The 22,995-nt window shown below is 36.1% G+C and overlaps 3 protein-coding genes across 3 annotated transcripts; 2 read left to right on the top strand and 1 right to left on the bottom strand.

Moving 5' to 3' along the window:
* The first annotated feature begins 6,286 nt into the window (after window positions 1-6,286).
* Window positions 6,287-10,409, top strand: LOC136231346 (polynucleotide 5'-hydroxyl-kinase NOL9). Its single transcript, XM_066020698.1, has 9 exons — window positions 6,287-6,616; window positions 6,939-7,036; window positions 7,197-7,230; window positions 7,408-7,574; window positions 7,683-7,866; window positions 8,311-8,491; window positions 8,678-8,777; window positions 9,739-9,866; window positions 10,015-10,409. The coding sequence occupies exons 1-9, from the start codon at window positions 6,429-6,431 to the stop codon at window positions 10,066-10,068; spliced, it is 1,134 nt and encodes a 377-aa protein (XP_065876770.1). The 5' UTR covers window positions 6,287-6,428; the 3' UTR covers window positions 10,069-10,409.
* Window positions 10,410-11,051: 642 nt separating this feature from the next.
* LOC136235999 (probable myosin-binding protein 5) lies at window positions 11,052-14,578 on the top strand. Its single transcript, XM_066026147.1, has 4 exons — window positions 11,052-12,091; window positions 12,180-13,028; window positions 13,111-13,331; window positions 14,299-14,578. Exons 1-3 carry the CDS (start codon window positions 11,323-11,325, stop codon window positions 13,305-13,307), a joined length of 1,815 nt encoding a protein of 604 aa, XP_065882219.1. The 5' UTR covers window positions 11,052-11,322; the 3' UTR covers window positions 13,308-13,331; window positions 14,299-14,578.
* A 602-nt stretch (window positions 14,579-15,180) lies between these two features.
* LOC136231351 (serine/threonine-protein phosphatase PP2A catalytic subunit-like) lies at window positions 15,181-18,464 on the bottom strand. Its single transcript, XM_066020708.1, has 6 exons — window positions 18,017-18,464; window positions 17,108-17,222; window positions 16,615-16,723; window positions 16,444-16,521; window positions 15,750-15,941; window positions 15,181-15,657 (listed from the first exon to the last, which is right to left on the bottom strand). Exons 1-6 carry the CDS (start codon window positions 18,267-18,269, stop codon window positions 15,484-15,486), a joined length of 921 nt encoding a protein of 306 aa, XP_065876780.1. The 5' UTR covers window positions 18,270-18,464; the 3' UTR covers window positions 15,181-15,483.
* Window positions 18,465-22,995: the final 4,531 nt, after the last annotated feature.

Consider the following 22,995-nt stretch of genomic DNA (forward strand, 5'->3'; position numbering starts at 1 on the left):
TATTTATGTTAATCACATTAACATATCAAATTAACTTTCATCCAATTTTACTTCTAATAGTTTCGTATCCTTTTATATTAATTTTTAGATTAATATAACTATACAAAAATTTAATTATGCACGTCCCAATTATTTTGATTTTAATTCATTTAACATTTTGATTTAGAAATTGGTAAAACAAACTTTTAAACAAATTTTCATTCGATAATCAAAACAGAAAACTATCAATTTCTGAAACATATATATTTAAATAAAAAAACGATTTTAAACAATTTAAAATTCAAGTGGGTCTCGGGTCGGGTCCGAGAGTGGGCTGCTGCCAATCGGCTGAACCACCGTTGCCTTGCGGCAGCGGCGGCCAGGCGCCGCGAGGCGCGACTCGGGCTGCTGTCGTATTTTTTTTTATAATAACAATTTTAAATATATATATATATATATATCAGTTCTAAAACGGTTTTAAAACGATTTTCAGAAAATAGGAAATCTACTATAGATTTCCGTTTTATCTTTAGAATTAATAAAACTGATTTTATCAATCTAACTATAAAACTAATAGATTTTTGTTATAATGATTATCAACCAAAATAATTAGGAACATACGCATAATCTATTTTAATTAACAATTAATTAAAACTTATTTATCTTTAGAATCAATTAATCAAAACAATTTGTTAATTAATTCTAACTATAAATATTTATTCAATCCTATTGAAAAACTTCTAAATTTTCATATATGAAATAACGGATTTAACGATGGCTCTGATACCACTGTTGGAAATTAGGCTAAGGTATAGCAGCGGAAATATAAAAATTTTAACCTATTTTCATTAACCCTAGGATCCGTTAATCGTTATTTCATATAAAGAAGAATTACCTTTTGATGATCAATCTACCATTGTTAATGAAGTGCCCACAACTCTTCTTCGAGTTCCCAAGCACGAAATAAAACACAGGAAGATTAAGTTAGAATCAACCGTTGAATAGCAACCAAAGTAGATTGCCTCTAATTAATCAACACAAGATCAAGGATAAAAGAAATAGATGAAATCAATTGATCGGAAGGAAGCCGTGGAAAATCTCATCCTCGAACTGGGGTGTCGAAATTTTCTCTCTCTTGCACTATAGGGGATTTCGAAAATCTCTCTAGGGTTTTGCACTCTTGGATTTCGAAAATCCTAAGGGAGGGGGTATTTATAATCTCTTGTATCTAATCCCTAGTTAGATAGAATTAGGTTACTGAATAAGAATTCAATTTGGAATAGAATTCATAATTATTATCTCATTATATATCTAATATATTAAGGATAATAATAATAACCTTATTGGATAATAATAGGAGTATTATAATCTAATTAAAACTCCTAACTTATTTATCTCTTAATTAATTTAATTCATAATCCTAATCCAATTAGAATTAACAAAATCAAATTAATTATTCATGTATTTTACTACATGAATTTCGACACCCCCTTGGTCCATGGGCCTTATTGGGCTCAATTGGGCTTCCATCAATTAATTAACATCTATCTCTCTTTTAGGTTCCAAGTCTTATGTGTGACCCATTAGGTTCTTATTGCTTCTAGCCGTATGCAACGTTATTAAATAATTTTCAAAGAATTATATTTAATCTTTGCATAACGGAATGATGTACAGAGTATGTGATTAGCAAGTCCGTAATCATTCCCCCAGAGCCATAAGAAGACAGGTTGATTCTGTCGTTAACCTTTCCGTATTAGTTACAGTATAATTCGATCCTTTATCAACTACATCCTTGAACTGAATCTTATGACTATGGATGATGTCAAGTCACATATAGCGAGACGTTCGTTTTACTTGTACAGGCCGAGTCAACTCAAATAGATAGGTTAAGTGAAATCTGTATTTCAAGTCTTAAGCTATCACCTTGCAAGGATTTAGAGTCGAGTCTTCCACAAGCGATCCTTGGATGTATCTCCCATTTATCGGGAGTGATAAATGCTCAATCTAATATATAACGATCCCGCAATCACTTCCTGTGATACCCAACGTCTACTGTTCACACCCCAGAGTCATCTCTGTTAAGGATCGTGTTACACCAGAGTCAAAGCGTCACATTCCGTAATCCAGAATACCAATTAATATTCCTTTGCGTCTGAGGATTAGTTATACCTATTAATACCAATGAGATGAACAGGTGACAAGGATGAATCTACCCATCCTGTTATCTCAAATCGGATCCCCAATCCTAATGAACTACTTTGCATCGGATCCATGTAACTGTCCAGATATCTGTATATATGAAGCTTGTGAGATCAACTTTCTGTCGGACAGAAGACATTGTTACATGCAAGTCTCAATAGTGATATATCAATCCTAAACATATCACTTGACTTGGGGTGGTTTTAAGTTTATTAGTTTATTATAAAGTTTTGTCTCACTTCATGCTTGTATGAACACTTTATAATCACTTTAAACAAACTTACGGATTTCCTTTTATTAGACTTTATTTAGTGCTTAAAAGGGATTGCCTTTATATAGTTATAAAACATATATCTCATTAAAACAAATGATATAAAGAACAATTCATTTATATTAAGTTTGTATCCTAGAACAATTGTCTATAGGACACTAAACCCCAACAGCTACACCCAGCGAAAAAGTGTAAGAATTCATCCCTTACTGTCGCACATGTTCCGAACTGACCAAAATCCACGAACAGAGCAGCGTTAACATTGCACTTCAAGAATCCTTCCTGAGGTTTCTCCCATTTCCTATTCGTCTGCACTCGTGCCCTGTTCCAGCAGCAACTTTCTTCTGGTTCGCCTGCTCCCACTCAGATTTCATCCTGAATGCTTCCTGGATGCATTTTTCTATTGTCATGCTACCATTCTTCCATAACTTATCATTCATTTGCTTCCATATGGCATACATAACCCAGAAAATACATACGAGCTCTTGTAAATTCAGCACCTTGTTGGTCCCATATAACGTGACAAAGTTAGTTCCAAAGGGGGGTTAGGAACTATTTTAAAAATTTCACGTTAAGGGTGACTTCTTTTCTTTTAAGACTTTCACTAAGTCTTTTAGCACAGTGGTGCTGAGTAGGATCAGAGGCAAATTTAGTTAACTGGTAACTAAAACTGCTTCTGTCGAAGGTTAAGAGATAGCTGTTAAGACTATTCCTGAACTCACTACTCAGATCACACAACTCAGTAAATGCATTTTACAGTTTATTAGGCACAACACAAAGCAAGTAAATAAGGAGTAAAGGTTAGAAAGATAATACTCAGCAGTCTTATCCTGGTTCGGCCTCCTTGCCTACGTCCAGTCCCCGGAGTCCTTCTGAGCTTTTTGAATCTACTACTGAGCTCTTTTAGGTAGAGCACAAACCTCTTACAATAGTCACTGAGTATACAAGAGTACCTTCCTTTATTCGTCTACTCAATACTATCTCTACGTTGAGTGCTATAACCGAGCAACTCAACGTCTCCTTCTAAACTCTAGAAATGATAAAGTGTTTGTTCTAACAAATTGAAGAACACTTTAGATGAATTAACAAGCTAGGCTTTTACACAAAGAATAAGAATTGGTGTAAGATTTGCTTTGCTTTTCAAGACAGAAACTTCAAGTGGCTATTTGGTCAGCGTTTTGACTTGGTGAAGATCTGCATCGAATGAAGCATTTGAGAGGCCTATTTATAGTGACATATGAGGCACTGGTTATTTCAAATTTCGAAATGACCGTTGGAGGGAAACGACGTACAATCGCTTTCACTCGGTTAGTGCTTAGTGCCTTCGGCCAATGAGAGTGTTGCATCTTCTGCCTTCTTCAGTTGCCAGGTACGTCTGGTCGACAGGCGTCAAATTGTCCCTCTTCTTTTGCTAAAGTCTCCCCGACAGCTTCCTGCGTCTTCTAAAACTTTCCCGAAGTGGAACGACTTTGTCTGGAAGTTACTCAGGTCAACTGCTGACCTGTCTTCTATCTGTTTAACTCAGCAGCTTCGGCATGAAGCAATTGAGAAGGCTTCTTGATCCTTCTCGCTGCTGGGTTTGATGTCTTTCTGTTGGGCCGTGTGGCTTTCATCTGTTGACATGTGCTTTGACTTTCTCTTATGGGCTTTTGGGCCTTGATCTTTTAATGTCTTTAATTCTTATAAATTAAATTACTCAACATTGAACAAACACATTAGTATAAAATAAATCAAAGCATTTAAATTTAATGTGTTAGAATAATTTATCATGGGCATTTAAATCTAACTTAAATAATTTTGTCAAATCAAAATCATTGTGGAAATGTGTTTCAACACACCTTTCCTCTATTTAGAAGCCAACTCGCCACATCCTCGTCAAGAATCGCTGGTACTGGACAACCCACCTCCCTCCAGCACGCAACTGCATATGAACATTCAGCAAAAAGATGGTTTGTTGTTTCAACTCCCCTACTACAAAGCACATAGTCACTCGATATATTAACATGCCTTAGAATCAATTCTGCTCTCGTAGGCAGATACTGTGATCCCAATTTCCAGATAAAGTGTTTTATCTTTGGAATAACCTGGACTGCCCAAAGTTAAGCCCAACCATCAACCATTCCTCGATCATTTTCGTGATTGTTGATTGTGCGATATCCCGATTTCGAAGTGTAGATGTCGTCTTTGGTAAAATGACATAGTAATGAATCTTCAACATGTCGAAACGGTACTACAACCTCAACAATTTTGTCGACTTCCTCCTCACTGAAACAACCCTGCAATTTATTCCTATCCCAACTCTTCATTCCCTGTTCAAACAAAGTTGCAACATTCATGCTTTCCAATACTGGAACACAATAAGAATTTACCAAAAAGTTTGTTCAATTTGGAACCCATGGGTCCTTCCAAACATTTATGTTCCTCCCATCACCAACTCTCCGTCTTAATCCCGGTCGAAGTACTTCCAATGTCCCCCCAAACGCTCCTCCAAACATAACTAGGATTAGTGCCCAATTTAGAGGATATGAAAGAATCATTCGCAAAATATTTAGCCTTTGAACCCCAAACCTCCTTGATCTTTTATTGCACACAGTCTTGTCCAACTGGCCCAGTGTATGCTGCATTGTCCATCATTTTTCGTCTTTGAGACGTCAAAAGTATATTGAGTGTTGGACTCCTTTTGACTACATCTGGTGTTTTAGGATATTTTAACAACATAGGACATGTCGAGATCTGGTATCCGTTAAGTCGGTGATGGCTACCTCATGTGTTTGTACGTCCCCTTGATAGTTTCCTATAGAATTATTCTTGCATCGATAATCTTCCCTCATCAATTCTTAGAGGGGGTTGGAAGTAATGAGGATGTGGGTAGATCGAGCAAGAATCGAAACTCTTGCATTTAGGAGATATCTGGATGATAGATCGAGAAACCGGTCTCACAAAGAAGGAAACAAGTATGGATGATAGATCGAGAAATCATAATAATCAATCAATCTCACAAAGAAGGAAAAAGAGTATGGATGATAGATCGAGAAACCGTAATAACCAATCAGTCTTAGAGAAAAGGAAAAGAAGTAATTGTTAATAAGCAAATAATACACATCAACTATTAATAGTCTAAGAAAGTGACGGACGTGCAATTTAAAATTATTTTTTATTCTTCTAATGGTGATGTTTGACTCAAATCCTGCAATGGCAAGATGGAAAATGTAAAATGTTACAATCGTGGGTAAATTACATCCATGATCATTGAATTTTATCTATTTTAACATTATAACCACTAAATTTCAATTATTAATGGCATGACTACTGAACTTTACATTTTTTAAATTGATGGTCACTCAACGCCTCAAAACGACCGTTGACGGTCTCAAAATAAAAAATTCGAAGAGTTAATGATATTCTAAGGAACTTTAATTCTTGAAATTTTTTGTTTTGAGGATATTTAGATGTTGTTTGGTTAGGAGAGAGTGTGCGGATTTATAGAAAGAAAAAGCTTCAAAAAGGTGATTTTGGAAGATAAAAACGTGGTTTCATAGTAAATATCGTTATGCACAACTTTAATTCTTGAATATTTCTATTTTGAGATTGTTAACGGTCATTTTGAGGAGTTAGTTATAGTTGAGTAGCAACCGATATTAAAAATTGTAAAGTTCAGTGTTCATACTATTAAGAATTGAAGTTCAGTAGCCACAATATTAAAATGATAAGGTTCAATGGCCATGGGTGTAATTTACCCTTACAATCGCAAAGATATCGGATACTTTGTACCATTTACTGCCGGTTATCTATAACCCGAAAGTATCATATTAAAAATCCGACCCGGTATCATAATTGCCGCCGCCCGGCCTTTCAGCTAGGTGGAGTTTCGGAATGATCCTCTCCAACTTCACACCAATGCGAACGCAAAATACAGAGCCACAGTCTCAAAATATAGCAGGCAAACCAACAACTGTATGTGACCAAGAAAAGAACCGCTATGTCGTCCATATCAGAGGCAGAAGATTCTTCCCCAAGCATTCACATACCAGTTGAATGGTCAGGGGCTGCAGATGCCATAGTCTATTATTCCCACACTTCACCTCCTCCAATTGTCTTAATCTGTGGCGCTAAGAATTGTGGCAAAACCACTTTCTCGCGTTACCTACTCAACATTCTTCTCCGCAGGTTATTCCACTGTTTTTTTAGGTTGCGTCCCGTCATGGCTTTGTGAATTTGATTATTTGTGATTACCGGCTCTATGTTTGGTTATGTTTAACTGTTGCACCTGTGTAATGTACTTATGCCCTGCGAATTGCATTTTGTGTACCATGCAGTTTGCTGCGTATATGTGATATTGAATTGCTTTAAATGGATGTTTTTGTTAATTTTAAAATTATATGCGTGCCTATGTCAGTGTGTGTGTTTGAATTATTTTGCATATATTGTAATGCCAGAATCTGTTCCCCTCTGCGAATGATCTGAATTTGTTAGAATTGCTAATTTGCAGATATAAGAAGGTGGGTTATTTGGATACAGATGTTGGTCAGCCTGAATTCACTACTCCTGGATTTGTATCTCTCACTTTGGTTGATAAACTGACCCCAGGTATCTGTTTTATGAAATTTACTTTTTTCTTTTTTGATGGCTTATTAATTGAATTTTGAAAAGTTTCACAAGTCCATGTTCCAAAAGGATATGTATACTTTTTTTGTTCTCCGTTATTGCTAACCTAGGATTTTCCTTTAACTTCTGTTCTTAAAATCAGATTTGACAATTCCATGCCTGAAGACACCTGAGAGGTATGAACTTTTTTACTCATACTACTGGTTATAGATTTCTTATGGTTTATGTTCGGTCTAGATACTATTAATTTCGATACCCTATCATTTGATCCAAGTGTTGTTCATATACCTGATCAGATTTCATTGATAAAGCATACTGCACAGAGCTTAGTTTTTTTTCCTCTATTCTTTTAGGTGCTTTTTCTTTGGTGATATTTCCTCGAAACGAGATCCAAAAACATACCTGAAATACATATCAACATTGTATGACTACTATCAGAAGTACTGCACATTTGGTAACAGTGAAAGCCCTGCAAAGACTGATTTGCCTCTTCTCGTGAATACACCTGGCTGGGTGAAAGGTACGCTTTTGTATTTTTTTCCTGCTTCCTCTAACATACCATAGTATTATTGACTTGATTATAGTTTAATTCAGTATGACACGCATATTGATGTTTCTCGTGTTGCAGGCGTGGGTTATGATATATTGGTGGATATGGTGAGACATATTGCTCCTACACATGTAGTAAAGATCAATATATCTTATGAGAGAAAGAATCTACCAGCTGGAGCATTCTGGCTTGATGACGACGACTGCAGGGAGGTTAATCTAATTGAGATCGATTCAGCCAGACAAGACTCATTCAACAGATCGTAAGTTCAGTAGCAGACTTTTTTATGTGGATGCGATGTTGCTAGCTGTACAAATATGAAACAGATTTTGCTCCATTTGTATTTAACATTTGTGATCTGGCTGCTACTGCTTAAAATTGATGGTCATTGCTGAGCTTTGGGTCATGGGGTCCTGGTTAATTGTCCATGAAAATATTTTCCAAAGCCTTTTCATTTTGTATGAAATTCACAATGAATCTAAAGAACTGTTAACTGTTTTTTTATATGCTGCCAATTGGTGTTCCCGGTTAATCTATGTTGATATTCTTTATCTTCAAAATATTTCACTATCTAATGCTGATGACATATGATCTCGAATTATCGAATGCTGCTCTTATATTTTGTGAATTTTGTTACTTTGATATTTTTTTTCTTTTCTTCAACTTAATTTCTGTATCTCTCTCTCTCTGTTTGTGCATGTGTCAGGATACTAGTGCAAAAGGATGCGCACTATCTGAGAGACCTCCGAGTAATGGCTTATTTCAGGCAATGCTTCTCTAGTAGTTTGAACATCACAACAATCAAGGAACTTGCAAATGCTCTAGCCTCACACCCTCCTTATCAAGTTCCACTATCAAGTATCACGATCAGGCATCTCCATTGTCAGGTTAGTACATAGCATCAAATGAACAGTTGTGGTGTTGCTCTCATATATTTTTCACCAACGATTCTCTTGCCTAATTAAATTGAAGGCAGAAGTCAAGTTAACATCTGGTTGGTGACACTATTTTTTCTCCTTGGCCAACCAGTTATCTGTGCTTCATGGTTAACAGCTATAAATTTCTTATGCCAGGTCCCTCGTACTGAAATCTTCTACAGTTTGAATGCAAGCATTGTTGGTTTGGCGGTTAGTTCTGAACAGTTAGACAATGTACCTTCGTCTGTTGGTCTTGGTAGGCAATTGTCGTTCTTTGCTGAGCTGTCTCAGCACTGTTATTTTCAGTTTAACTTATTTTTTATTGCATGCTTTCACTGTATTTGAATCAGTTGTAACTTATAATTGTACCTAGAAATAATTTTGGTGTTTTTATCTTGGTGGGTCAGTTTCCATTAGAAGTTTGACTCCCATTTGTTTGGTTGTTAGTGCCTTTTCTTACACATATTGGTTTCATTACTCTTGCATCACTTATACTGTTGCTTATTTTCCTTTTGATTTCGGAATATGCTAAGAGGTCAATGCATTTAAAGAAACTTACAAGTCTCCTTTAGTGAGAGAATTGGAATCAATTGTGTAAACTTGGAACATGGCAAATGGATTGCTTCTTACTGAATTCTTGAAAATCAATGGCGGCTTTCAATGGCGGCTTTGATTCTTCCTCTAAGTATTATTCACATGCATACCATGTCCATATCTGCTATTTCTCCTTGTATCACCTTTCCATATTTGATATTGTGAGGGTGTGAACCAAAATCTCATGAAAATTAAGCAGAGGAAATTATTATCCATCACTCCAAACACAATATAGTTATAGCATCTGGGTAGGACCATTGAAGGACATCACATCAATGGAAGAATATCCTGTGAAGAATAATGCATTGGTTCATCGATTCAGTCAGACTGTACATGGATCTCATCTGCTAGTAATAGACTTGCAGGACCGGCTATAGCATGGTTCATTGTTTCAAAAGTGTGCCATCTTTATTTTTTTCCATGCTTTTGGTAATTAATATCGTGGGTTGTTACATTATGATATTCAACCTATTTGTTATTGTTCTTTCATGTGCATATGTGATATTTTTTCATATTCACATGCTAATCCATTTGTAGTGGAGGCTGGATAGGTTGTAAGAAGTGTATAACACTCACCATTAGGGTCACCCAACTTATTTATTTACTTTGTTATACTGAACCAGGAATTGTAAGAGGAATTGACACATTGAAAGGCTTGCTATACATGATCACACCTGTTCCGCCAAGCATCCTGGAAAAGGTTGATCTTCTTTTGCAGGGATTTATCCAAATTCCTACTTGCTTGTTGCAGGTAACTGATTCACTCAATTATACATTTTCTTTTTCTTTTAATCTTTTTAACCTGTGCTTTTTTAGCATAATGGACTATAAAGATATTCTGTTTTGTTCAAAATATATAGCCTGATATTTTCTCATGTGAACGATGATACTTTTTCCAGGTCCAAGGATGCATGTCACCCTATATGTCTACGAATGTTTTGTCGACAAGCTAACTGTTTTGCTGCCGTTGCTGACACTCACCAATTGCTTCGTGCAATTTCCTTTACAGATATTTGTAATTTATTCTTTTTTTCCCCTCAAATTGAATATTTCAATCCATAGGTTGTCACAGGAATTTTTGCATAGTTTGACATATGTATTAGCCTCATTGTCAGTTGAAAGAGAGAATTATTTTTGCACGATTAGTCATGATTGTTTCAACCCATCTCTTTCTAACTCCCCGGAAATTTTGTGATGGAAGGACCGCTGTGAACGGATAATATTAATCTAGTCATACTCTTGTTCTTGTGTGTAATCTTATAATTATGATTCAGGATTGGAAGTGGTTTTTGAATCTGATACCTTCAAATTTCACTTTTGGTGATGTAAATTAAAATTAGATGTTGAAATCATTCATCACTAAAAATATTAAATTCCACAACTTTTGTTAAATACTCAAATTTAGGAAGAAAATGTTGAAGGAATTGTAACGGAAACAGAATTCTTCTGAACCCGTTTCTCTAATCTGAATTTCTTTCTCTGCAATTTGCATACAGAAAAGAAAGAGAAGGGTCTTTTAATGGTCTCCCAAAAAATCTTTAATTGATTGAATTGTTGAACTTCAATGACGCAATTGACATACTAAAAATATGGAAACTTTATTGATCTTAAAGGAAAAAAAATTCAATTCATTGGTGTGAACTTCATGTATTCTCATTAAAATAATTCTTATAAACGGGTTAAGTCACAATTATGGCTCCTCACCCTTCTGTAGGAATGTATTTTGACATAGCGGCTTAAACATGAGTTGAAGCTCATAATCTGATAAGTATAAAGAAAATGTGAACATAATATGATAAAGTATAGGTAATATTAAAGGTTATGAGGAATTTGACATTTGTGGTGTTTTGATTGTTGTTTCAGTTTGTTGAATAGTGGTTGATAGAGCGTTAATTGAGGGAAATGGTCAAGCAGGAGACCTCAGATTATCTCCATTTATAGCCAAAGAAAATCAACCACTCAAATTTTGAAACCTAAAAGTGAAGCATAACCTTAGAGTTTCTCTTCCCTTCCTCTCTCGTCCCTCACAACAACACTCACAAAGAGAGGGCAAGGTCATGATCAGGGTCAGCCTCATTCTATAACCTGGGTCATGATCTTCCACATTCTCACCATATAGCATTGCTGAGCAAAGACAACCCAAAGAAAAAGATTGCTTTCTTTTTTATCATAACCCCATTTTAGACAATTTGTTTTTGTGTTGAAAAATGGCAATGGCCAGGAGATCATTCAAAAACTTTGTTGAAAAAGAATTGGGAAAGTTTGCACATTTCCTGATCTATGCTTTGCTTGAATGGGTGTTGATATTTATCCTTTTCATCGATGGGTTTCTGGCTTTTTTCGCCAACGAATTCGCTAGGTTCTTCGAGTTGAAAATCCCTTGTTTGCTTTGTACAAGGATTGATCATGTTCTGGTTCGTAGAGCTGCGGATTTCTATTACAATGATTCTATATGTGAAAGTCATAAGAAGGATGTTTCATATTTGGCTTATTGTCATGACCACAAAAAGCTTTCTCATATAAGAAAAATGTGTGATGGTTGTCTTCTTTCATTCGCCTCTGAGAAGCCATCTGATTCTAACTCCTACAAGTCTCAAGTTGGGAATTTGCATAAGGACATTGAATTGCTTCTTGATAATGATCAAGAACACCCTAATCATCCTAATCATCATCATCATCATAATATGTCATTATCAGCTGCAAAAAAAGATGATTTATTGCAGCCTGATAAGAGCAGCCAAAATAGATGTTCATGTTGCGGTGAGCCATTGAAAATGAAGTTCTATGTTAAGGGAAAAGGATCAAACATCACTACGCAAGCTCCAGCTCCTTCCCCAAGAGCAGCATTTGTAAACCTGAGAAATGAACGAAATCGCAATATGGACTTACCTAACTCGAGGTTCGCAGAACTCAAGTTTTCATCCAATGATTTAGAACTAAATGAAGATGAGGATGGCATGCATTCATCAAACCTTCGTAAGCAAATGCAACTTCTTGATTTATCTTTACCCTCTTTTATTTGTTCAATATATGATTTTTAAACTTTCTGATTGCTTGTGTATAGTTAGGGAAGACATCAAAGCTGCAACGATGCGAATGCTGTCAGAATTCGAAGAAATGGGTGAAGAAAGGACTCCAAACTTTGGCAGAGGAAACAGGTTTTTCGGAATTCCGCTTACTGATTCAGCTAATGCAACTCCTAGGTTGGCTGCTAGGATTTTAAGGAAATCACCACTTGAAAAAACAGAATTTGCAACAGATTCTGCAGAAACTAGTGCAGAAAATGAAGCAGATGGCAGTGAATCGAAGGGACAGGCTCGGCTGGATCGCAAGGCATTCATGTCTTTGTACATGGAATTGGATGAAGAAAGAAGTGCTTCAACTGTTGCAGCTAATAATGCAATGGCAATGATCACCCGGTTGCAAGCAGAGAAAGCTGAATTTCAAATGGAGGCTTTACAGTATCAAAGGATGATGGAAGAACAGGCAGAGTATGATCAAGAAGCCCTCCAATCTGCAAATGAATTAGCTGCCAAAAGAGACGAAGAAATTAAATCTTTAGAGGGTGAACTTGATGTATATAGATCAAAATTTGGTGACTTAAGTGAAGAAGATTATGCACGGTCAGGTGATGAATATGAGTATTACCATGACATAAATTCTCAACTCTCATCCTATGTTGAAAGACCTGAATTTTTGAGCCCAACTCTTAGTTCTGTAGATGGACATATCCCTGGAGAAATTTTGCTTAGTAATGATCAATATGGAGTTGGAACCCCTAAATCACAAAGAGGTTTTCAGCTCAGCAGATTCTGCGATTTGAGTCGGTTAAAAAGTCTGAACATGAGAATGAACTTTTTGACAGAGGATGGAGCTCCTTCCTCAGTTTCTAGCTCTGACAATGTTTGGCCAGGTGATCTGCATAATTCTATCTATATATTATATATGTATGCGTTGTAAGGAAAAAGCTGATCATGTTTATTTCGATATGGCAGCACAAGAGAACAAGTTAATGAGACTATTGTTGCAGCTTCATGAGAGGGTGAAAGGTCTCGAAACAGATAATGAATTCGCAAAGCCTGCAAGCCCCCGTGATGCTGAAAAAGAGAAACTCTTGACAGAAATTTGTGATAATCTTCGGAAACTTCGTGATTTCATAGCAATGCCCTTTGGTGATGATGATGATGCATAATTCTCATACTAATGCATTTTCATGGTAATTTTCTTTGTATAAACATTGTTTGATGTTTTCATAGGGTTGGTAAGAATCATTGTTAGATGAAAAGGAAACTACATATTCAATCAGTCTTAACAAAGGAATGAATGTAAAGACTTTGCTTTTGTTCTGTTTTAAACCACCACAATCTTTGATGATTACTCAATGTTATATACAATCTTTTTTTTCTTTTTTCGTGAACTTCTTTTGCAATAATAAGCATGAACGTGATTTGTAAATGCTTCAGAAAATTCATTTCACATCATTAAATTATGTTGTCTCTGAACTTCAATGGTTTCTTGATATATCGTCGATTAACATATTGGTCTGCTGTTTCAACTTCATCGGCTTTACTTAATCAGTAGAGACAGACCGGTCCAACAGACACCGAAATCAGGTAATCTAGGCAAGCAGTCTTGATCACATGCACCTTAATGAGCATGTAGAATTTGCTCATTCACTGTTAGATCTAGGCTTATTAGAATCCTAAGGTGGAGATTCAAAGCATCCTGAGGCTTAGATTTAATAAGCCTATATCTAACGGTGAATGAACAAATTCACTTACTCATTAAGGTGCATGTGAAAATTCCTGGCTAGGCAAGATGTGCTGAAAAGGACACTAGTTGAAATATTCTAACAGTCTGGCTAGAGGGGGGAAAAAGAAAAGAAACAACTGCATTTTCCTACTCAATTAAATAAAAATCAATCAAATTTAAGTCGGTTTCGATGAGTTTCAATTCCGTTCAAATGTTAGGCTGCTGATCATGATTTCCTTTTGATTTTGGACTAGTTAGTTTACTTTCTGCTATGAGTAGAAAATACCTTGTTTCTTTTCCAGAATTCAACAAAAATAACCTTCTACAATAACCAGTCACGTAGTCCTAATCTTAACTGAGTAGCCTAAGCTTCTCAAGTTAAGATTAGTAGATGCAGCTAAGCTCTGATACTGTTACTGAATGCTGTGCAGGCTTCACAGCAGCAACAAATATAGGGCAGGGCAATCCATAATGTACACAGTGCAACAATTGCAGCCAGCGATCTACAATATCGACTTGTGTAAAAACGTAGAATGAAAGAAGCAAAGTGTGCTATGAAGGTTATCTATCATGTACTTGGTTCTTCAAACTTGTTAAACCTCGGGTTGTTTCACTCATACACATTCTACCATGCCTGGAGATAATTACCGACTTGTGGGAGGTAGAGGAAAAAAGGGCAGATGTTTAAAGTAGGTTGAGGAGCGAAGTCCCTCCCAGATTAGTGTATTGTTTTCTTTGTTTGTTTCAAAGAAAGAAAAAAAGTCCAGTGAATTCAATGAAAATTTCCTTTACAGCACAACTCTGTACATAATTGTTTTCTTTGTTTGTTAAATGTCATCTTTAATTGTTTTCTTTGTTTGTTAAATGTTATCTTTAATGGCATGAATATGAAATCGGAAAGCAAATCAAATGCACCTATGGTTCGTTACTCAGCATAAAAACACATAATAGATAACACAATTTATCGAAATAACCTGACTAATACATGTTTAATTCGATTTATAACAATTATCATAATCGTACAAAATACATATATATAACATGGTAAGCATACGAAATATATATAGATAACACAGCTTGCTATCATAGAAGACTCTGCTTTTGTTGCATAAAGGCATCAACACTTAGGTAACTGTTGGCTGCTGCTGAAGAAGTCAGTTTTGTGAGCTTGCTCGCTTTTAATTGGTTGGCTTCATGAATTATATCCATGAATCCTTGATTATGGTTGATGAAAATGATGTTGGGGAAATCAAAGCAATTGCATAACTTAAGCTGCTGGAGGTATGGAAGGGAAAGAAAATGGTAAAACGGGATAATACAAAATTACAATTTCGATGTGAATTCTCAAAGTTTGTTTATCAATGGACATAAAAAGATAAAAGGTGAAGAGTGTCTTGTTATTGATGTTTCCTTCACTTTCTAAAATACAAGACATGAAAAAGTAAACCTGTAAACTCGCATGAATGCAAAAGGAGTAGAACAATTCCAACCAAAAGAATGACGGTAACAATGTTCGTTTTTGTCCCTTAATCAAGTGAACACCAAAATCCTCTATCTTGTAAGATGCATCTACAAAACCATGACAGAGAATTAGAATAATTGCACAGTATGATAAATTACAAAAAATAGTCAGGAGTTCTCCGTGTAGTGTCAGGTTCTATCTGACGAGGTGCTGGATCAAATTGAAGGAAATTCTGCTCCATATTTTCCCCAATCTCGAGTATTGCAGCCATATTCCCACACCGATAGCAGTAATTTGGAGCACTGAAAACTGTAACTACGTTCTTGTCCTAAAAAGATTTGAAGAACAAAATATTTAAAATAAGTATGAGAGAAATCCGCAATCAAAAACATTTTCATTTTTCACTAAAATTCCACATACCTGAGACCAATTGTATCCTTCCATAACAAGCTGGTGAGCTCTAGATATGAGAGTGAGACCATTAGTGTGATTGAATTGTTGAGAGATATCTTGTCCAAATGTGTATCCAGCTCCGCGAGGAGAAATTCCCCAGCCACAACGGTCATCTGGATCAGACCATAGGAGATCACACATTGGACCTTCATGAGGAACCTAATAACCATTCACAATACCAAAAAGCAGCCACAAGTAATTAGAGAAGTGTGTAAAAAGTGACCAAGGTAGATACATATAAAGAATCCACAACAATTAGTTATCTCTAGTACAGAGATGACACTTAGTGTTACCATTAAACTAAAATTAACATGACTATTGTGTATGTACACTTGGTAGGATTGTGCAAATCTCATAACCTCTAGCATTAAATGTGTAAACAGGGAAAAATGCATGCCAATCAACTTATTGGCCGAAGTTTTAAGGTGGTTTTATTTTTGAAAGGAAGCATAAAGTTATGGGATCTGAAGACCGACTAATTTCGTTAAATGGTCATTAGCAGAAAATTTAGCAAATGCAACTGGATTTTGGAATTGTTGGATTATCATATTGTATATATCAGTTTGATAATAAAAATAACAAAAAGACATGATAAAGACATAAACACCGCAAGTTATTAAATTTGGCTGAAGAAAATAACAAGCAAAAACTGTGAGTGTACCTCTTGAATACGGTCCAGGGCACGGATATTGTCTAATGTATCTAAAGATGGGGAAAGCCCACCGTGCAAACAGAAGATCTGCATGTAATAATAGATCATCATCAGATAAGATCACAAAGTTATAAGCCAAGATCACGTGAGCAATCAAGGAAAAGTAGTATTAATGCACACCTGACTCTCAATCAATGCTGTAAGTGGTAGATAATCAAACAGGTCGGTGAAATATTTCCAGACATTGGCATTTCCGTATTTTCTTAAGCATTCATCATAAAAACCATACCTGAAAGGAAAATCAGTTTAATTGCTGAGGGGAACTATGAATTGATCATGAAAAAGAATACAAGGAACTAACTCGTTGCATTGTACTGGGTTGCATTGTGCTGCGCACAAGACTTTGATTCAATGACTCTTATTTATGGAAAAAATAGAAAGGAATCAAGCTACTCAGATTGCCCTCCCTCGTACATTTTCACTGTGTAACTTTAAAATAAATGAATTTTGACAAAATGACGAGGAAATTTAACCAATACCATGTATAATTTTAATTCACAATTCACGAAGTCTAAAACTACAAGCACATTTGATGAACAGTTTAGACCTCCATAATGGACATTCTATTATCACATCAATGAGTAACCAAATACAAAAAGAAACAGGCTCTTACACTTGAGTTATTTGACGACTCTCATGATTTCCTCTTAGAATTGTAATCCTATCTCTATATCGAACTTTCAATGTCACTAAAAGAGTGACAGTTTCAACTGAGTAATATCCTCGATCTGCAAAATATCAACAAACCAAAAAGGGCATATATAGTGAAAATTTTCATATATGTATGTAAACATGATGTTGAAAAGAAAAATTAGCTGTTACTGTTGAAAGGAGTAATAAACACTCCAGTTGTCCATACACAATAAAGTAGAACTAAAGTACTCAAAATCACAAAATGTGAAGACTAAAAATGCTGCCAGAGATTCTATCAGAAAAAATGCTGCTAGAGAAATGTTAAGACTATAGACAATTGGTTACAAATTTGTCAGAGCTAATTTCTTTCCTCATCGTTTTCATAGCATCAAATGGCACCAATTTTTTGCAAAAGCCTATCATAATGTTCCAAGACCACACTCAGTATATAAAAAGAGACGAGTTAGGATAAGACTTTAGCATAAATGATGGTCGAACCATAAGCAGACACAAGGCCAACTCTTTATGATATCATAGCTTCTAAGCTTGCTACCATGGACAAGCTGCAGCCTCAATCATATTGTCATAGCATAAAGGGCTAAATAAACTATCTGTCATTGAGTAGAAATACTCTAATAAAATCTCCTCGTTGCCACCCCGCAATCACTTCCAATAAATTTCCATAAATAGGCAGTAACAAAATCTCAGATTGAATCTTCAAAGTTGAAAATCGATATAATCTCTTTTAACTTATCGTTCATTTAGCTTTCCATCACTTGACACCGATGGATTTTGTTTTCAATTCAGAAATTTCACAGAGAGTGAAGCTCGCCTCCAGGTCATCCAAAGAAAAAAGGAGGAATACATTTGTAATTAGCAAGATACTAACCAACATAATCTCCCATGAAAAGATAATTGGTGTCGGGAGCACTTCCGCCTATGCGAAAGAGCTCGACAAGATCGTGGAACTGGCCGTGAATATCACCGCAGACAGTGACGGGGCATTTAACAGGTTGCACGTTCCATTCCTCCACCAGGATCGCTCTCGCTTGCTCGCACAGTGCCTTCACTTCCCCCTCAGACAGTGGCTTGCACTGCATCAGGTGCTCGATCTGCCGGTCCAGATCGCTGTGAGACGGCATCGATCTCTGCTTTTATCCAAAATTTCTTCTTTCTATGGAAGAAAAGAAGAAGAACAAATGATTCGTTCAGCTATGGAGCTTTGCAGAGATTGGGTTTTGAGCTCAGGTCATGGCAGAGAGATTTGGGATTAGGGTTAAAGGATGATAGAGAGAGAAAGAGAGCAGGTCTTCTTTTTGGATGTAGCAATCTACGGTCATTTTCCTTGCTGTTTTGCTTATTTAGTAATTTTACATCTTGGGTCCCTAGATTTTTTTATTTTAATTTATTTTTTATATTATTTCCAAATGTAAGAAAAAAATTAATTTTAATACATCAGCTCTTGAATTTGATAAAAAGAAAAGTGAATTACTGCACTTAGCCACTGATTCCTACTTCTAGTCTCGTGAATAAACCGAACTACCCTTTATCCAAAATTTGGAAAAACACAAAACCTCTCAAATACCCGAACTACTCTTCGATCAAATCCGAACTAATTGCTCAACAAAAACATGGTTCGTGGAAGGGGAGAAAGAGACAAAGCACCTATGGTAATCAGTGGCTTTTTTTTTGTTTTTTGGTTAATTTTTTATTGTGTTCGAGATTGGGGGAAAACGGAATCGGGGGGTGGAGCGTGAGGCTATCACGTCTGCACCTATGGTGCGGCGTATGTATATCACGCTGCACTATAGGTGCGGGTATGATAGCCTCACGTCCGCACCATTGGTGCAGCGTGATATTCATACGTCGCACCATAGGTGCGAACGCAATAGCCTTACGCCCGCACCTATGGTGCGGCATGATAGGCTCACGTCCGCCCCTATTTCGGGGTTTTTTTTAAAAAAAAAATAGATTTTATTTTTTAAAAATTATAATAAATGTTATTTGTTTAAATTAATTTGATTTTGTTTAATTTTAGGTAAATTTAGCTATTGTATATTGTATTTTATTTATTTTAGTTTAGTTTAAGTTTTTATGTTGTATATTGTTCATTGTAGGTAAATTTAGTTGTTGTATATTTTAATTTGTTTAATTTAATTTAGTTTTAATTTTTATGTTGTATAATGTTAATTATAGTTAAATTTAGTTTTCGTATATTTTAATTTGGTCAATTGAATTTTGTTTAATTTAATTTTGTTTAAATTTTTATGTTGTAAGTTGTATAATGTTAATAGGTAAATTTAGTTGTAGTAACTTTTATTGTTATTTAATTTAGTTTTGTTTAACTTTTTATGTGTAGACGGAGCGGTCTACTGTTGTGGGAAAATCTATTATGTCATCAGCTCGGCGTCTAGATATGGACGAGGAGGAGGATACACCACGTCATACAAGACTGTGTGGTATTGATGTATCAGGCCGTAGACAGAGAGGGGCTGGGATACAGTAGGTGCGGGGGGGGGGGGCTTCGATAGAGCAGGCTGTGTCGGACCAACCCGAGTTTGGGGGAGCGGAGGCGGATTATTCTGATGATCGAGATCCTGTGGATGAGTATTTTCAAGAGAGAGCCGAGGCACTACGACGCCCGGGATCTGATGGTGATGGTGATGGTGATGGTGATGGTGATGGTGATGATGTGCATCCCACCCAAGGCTCAAGCAGACAGCGCAAAGATGGTCGCTTTGCTAATGTAGGTATTTAACATTTAGTATAGTATTATTTAACATTTTAATTTTTTGTTATAATTTTAGTATAGTATTATTTAACGTTTTAGTATTATTTAGTGTTATTTAACATTTTAGTATTATTTAGTATATTATTATTTAGTATAGTATTATAAATAATTTAGTATTATTTATAGTATATTATTATTTACAATTTTAGTATTATTTAATATTTTAGTAGTATTTATAATTTTAGTATAGTAGTTAAAATTTTAGTATTATTTAACATTTTAGTATTATTTATAATTCTAGTATTATTTATTTCAGGGACTAGCAAACGTCCCAAAGCTGATGAGGACCATAGCTCGATTGTTTCTAGGCCGGTGGATGGTGGCCCCATTGATGGTTCCGTGATTCCTAGTTTTCTAGGACATGTTGCCTCACAGATGCTGGGAGGGGAGCTTCGATCGTTTTTGACATGCTATAACAAAGCATTAGCATGTCAGAATTTAGAGGTGTGGTTACGTGGTGTGACACCTGAGATAAGAATAATTTAGTCAAAAAATTATTTTAATTATTATTTTTAATCCTAAATCTCAAAAACATTCAGTAATTGTATATGTGTCATTTTACAGTTGCGGGATATGGTCGAGATGACTGGGTTGTCTCACCTCCCATCCACCATGTTCAGGAACCTCGACGCCCCGCTGATATCTGTGTTCGTGGATCGGTGGCAGCCCGATACAAACTCCTTCCACATGCCGTTCAGGGAGATGACTATTCTACTACATGATGTATGGCAGATTCTGCGTATCCCGATCGATAATGCGATGGTCTCTGAGTCATGCAGTACTGAGCGGCTGCATGCCATGTGCATAATGATGTTCGGGGTCAATCAGGAGGAGTTGATGTCGCCAGTCCGAAAATACTGGAGTGGTGGAGGTGTTTTTGTTTATGTTGTACACAAACTTACTGATGAGGGTATGGATGACGCGACTCGAGCCGCGGCGTGGATGTGGCTTATGCTCAGATCCACCTTCTTTGTCAAAAAAAGTGGCGATAGGATCAGGTCGTCCCATCTGGTTGAGGTTCACGGTGGTGTCAGAGGGGCAGCTAAACTTTCATGGGGGTCTGCTACACTTGCCACGTTATATCGGCAGCTGGGGATATCGAGCAGAGGAGACTGCTCTGGTATTTGCGGATGTTTGACCCTACTACAGGCGTGGATATATGAGTACTTTCCGGTGTTTCGACTGCATCGACTACCACTCCAAATCCCAACTAACCATCCTCGGGCATGCAGATGGGAGGTCGGGGTTCCAGGCAGGACGACCGCCTAACTCGAGACCATACGTGCACAGTTGGACCGCATGACGGCAACCGATATATTTTATAAAATTTAATATTACTTATAGTTTTATTTATAATTTTAGTATTAATTATAATTTTATTTATAATTTTAGTATTACTTATATTTTTATTTAATAATTTTACTATTACTTATATTTTTAATTTTAATTTTAATTTAAGTATTATTTATAGTATATTATTATTTATTATTGAGTATTATTTTTTGCAGGTGACGTGGTTGCCTTATGGTCCTGTCACCGATGATGATCGGCTTTGGGTGTCCTACGTCGGTTGAATACGGTGTAAAGACATTGTTCAGTCGTATATGTCGGATCGAGTCTTACGTCAGGTCGGATATGTTGAAACACATTTCCACACGATTTTGATTTGACAAAATTATTTAAGTTAATCCATGATTAAGGGACAATTAAATTTAAGTGCTTTGATTTAATTGTACTAATATGTTTGTTCAATGTTGAGTATAAATATAAATACAAATAAAAATAAAAAGTAAGACAGAACGAAGTCAGCATAAGACCACATCACAAGCTGAGTAGAGTGGAACTCAACGTAAGAGAAGATAAGTCATCTTCAAAACAGAAGCTTAAAGATCAAGAAGCTGAGTGGAACGAAGCTCAGCATCAAAGGTAGAAATGTCTTCTTGAGAACTATGTCTTACAGAACGAAGCTGACCATGAAAGCTGAGTGAAAGAGAACTCAGTATATGCATTAGCAGACAATCACAGACAACGGCTATTAAAGAGAAGCTGAGTGATCTTCAGGACAACATAAATGATTCGTTTGCTAAAAGACAAGCTCCGACAACTGTCTGCACCAATAATAGAAACCTTGGAATTACGCAAAAGCCAATTTCGAGATGAATGAGTCAACTGTTCGTTAGCTAAAAGACGAACTAGCACAAGAAGACGAAACCTGCAAGAAGAAGACAAACCTGACGCTTGCGGAATTCAGACGACAGGATTGGCCTGCAAGTCTGAAGCTGACCAGAACCTTGTCTCAAAAAGGAGCCGTTTGGATCAATGGACAAATCCAAAGTTCAAACCATTTCTGCTTCAGACCACAACTATATAAGAACATGATCATTCTTGGATCATTAGTCGATCACAACAAGAACAAAAAGAGCATACATACAAAAGCACACAAAAGCCAAAAGAGATCTTACACCAAATTTCTATTCTTGTGTAAAAGCTAGATTGATTTTCTGTAATCATCTAAAGTGTTCTTCATCCAAAAAGAACAATTTGTATCAATTGTAAAATTGAGAGTGTTGTGCTGAGTACTCGGTGTTGAGTGCTTAGTGGTAGAGAAATCTAGGTGTTTGGTTATAGCACTTAGTAGGAGTTGAGTAAACGAATAGAGGAAGGTACTCTTGCATATTCAACTGCCTTGTAAACGATTTGTGCTCTACCTTTAAAGAGCTCAGTATTGGATTTAAAAAGCCCGGAGGAATTCTGGGGACTGGACGTAGGCGGAGAGGCTGAACCAGGATAAGTCGTACTGAGTAATCTCTAATTCTCTCTCAATATATATATATCTGCATGTGTTGCTTGTCATATTTACTTAGCATATAAATTGTTTAAACTGACACTGAGTAAATAAGAGTGCTGAGTTGGAAGCTGACCACAATAGTGTCAATTCCCAACTCATACGTAAAATAGTTCTAGTCAGCATCTGACTAAAGCTGTCTTACACTATAATCGGCCGTGCTGACTAAAGCTGAGTTAACTAACTCAAGAAAATATATTAAGTCAGCTTAATTAAAATAGAAAAAGTTATA

The sequence above is a fragment of the Euphorbia lathyris genome, chromosome 1 (genome assembly GCF_963576675.1).
Source record: "Euphorbia lathyris chromosome 1, ddEupLath1.1, whole genome shotgun sequence".
Lineage (NCBI taxonomy): Eukaryota > Viridiplantae > Streptophyta > Magnoliopsida > Malpighiales > Euphorbiaceae > Euphorbia > Euphorbia lathyris.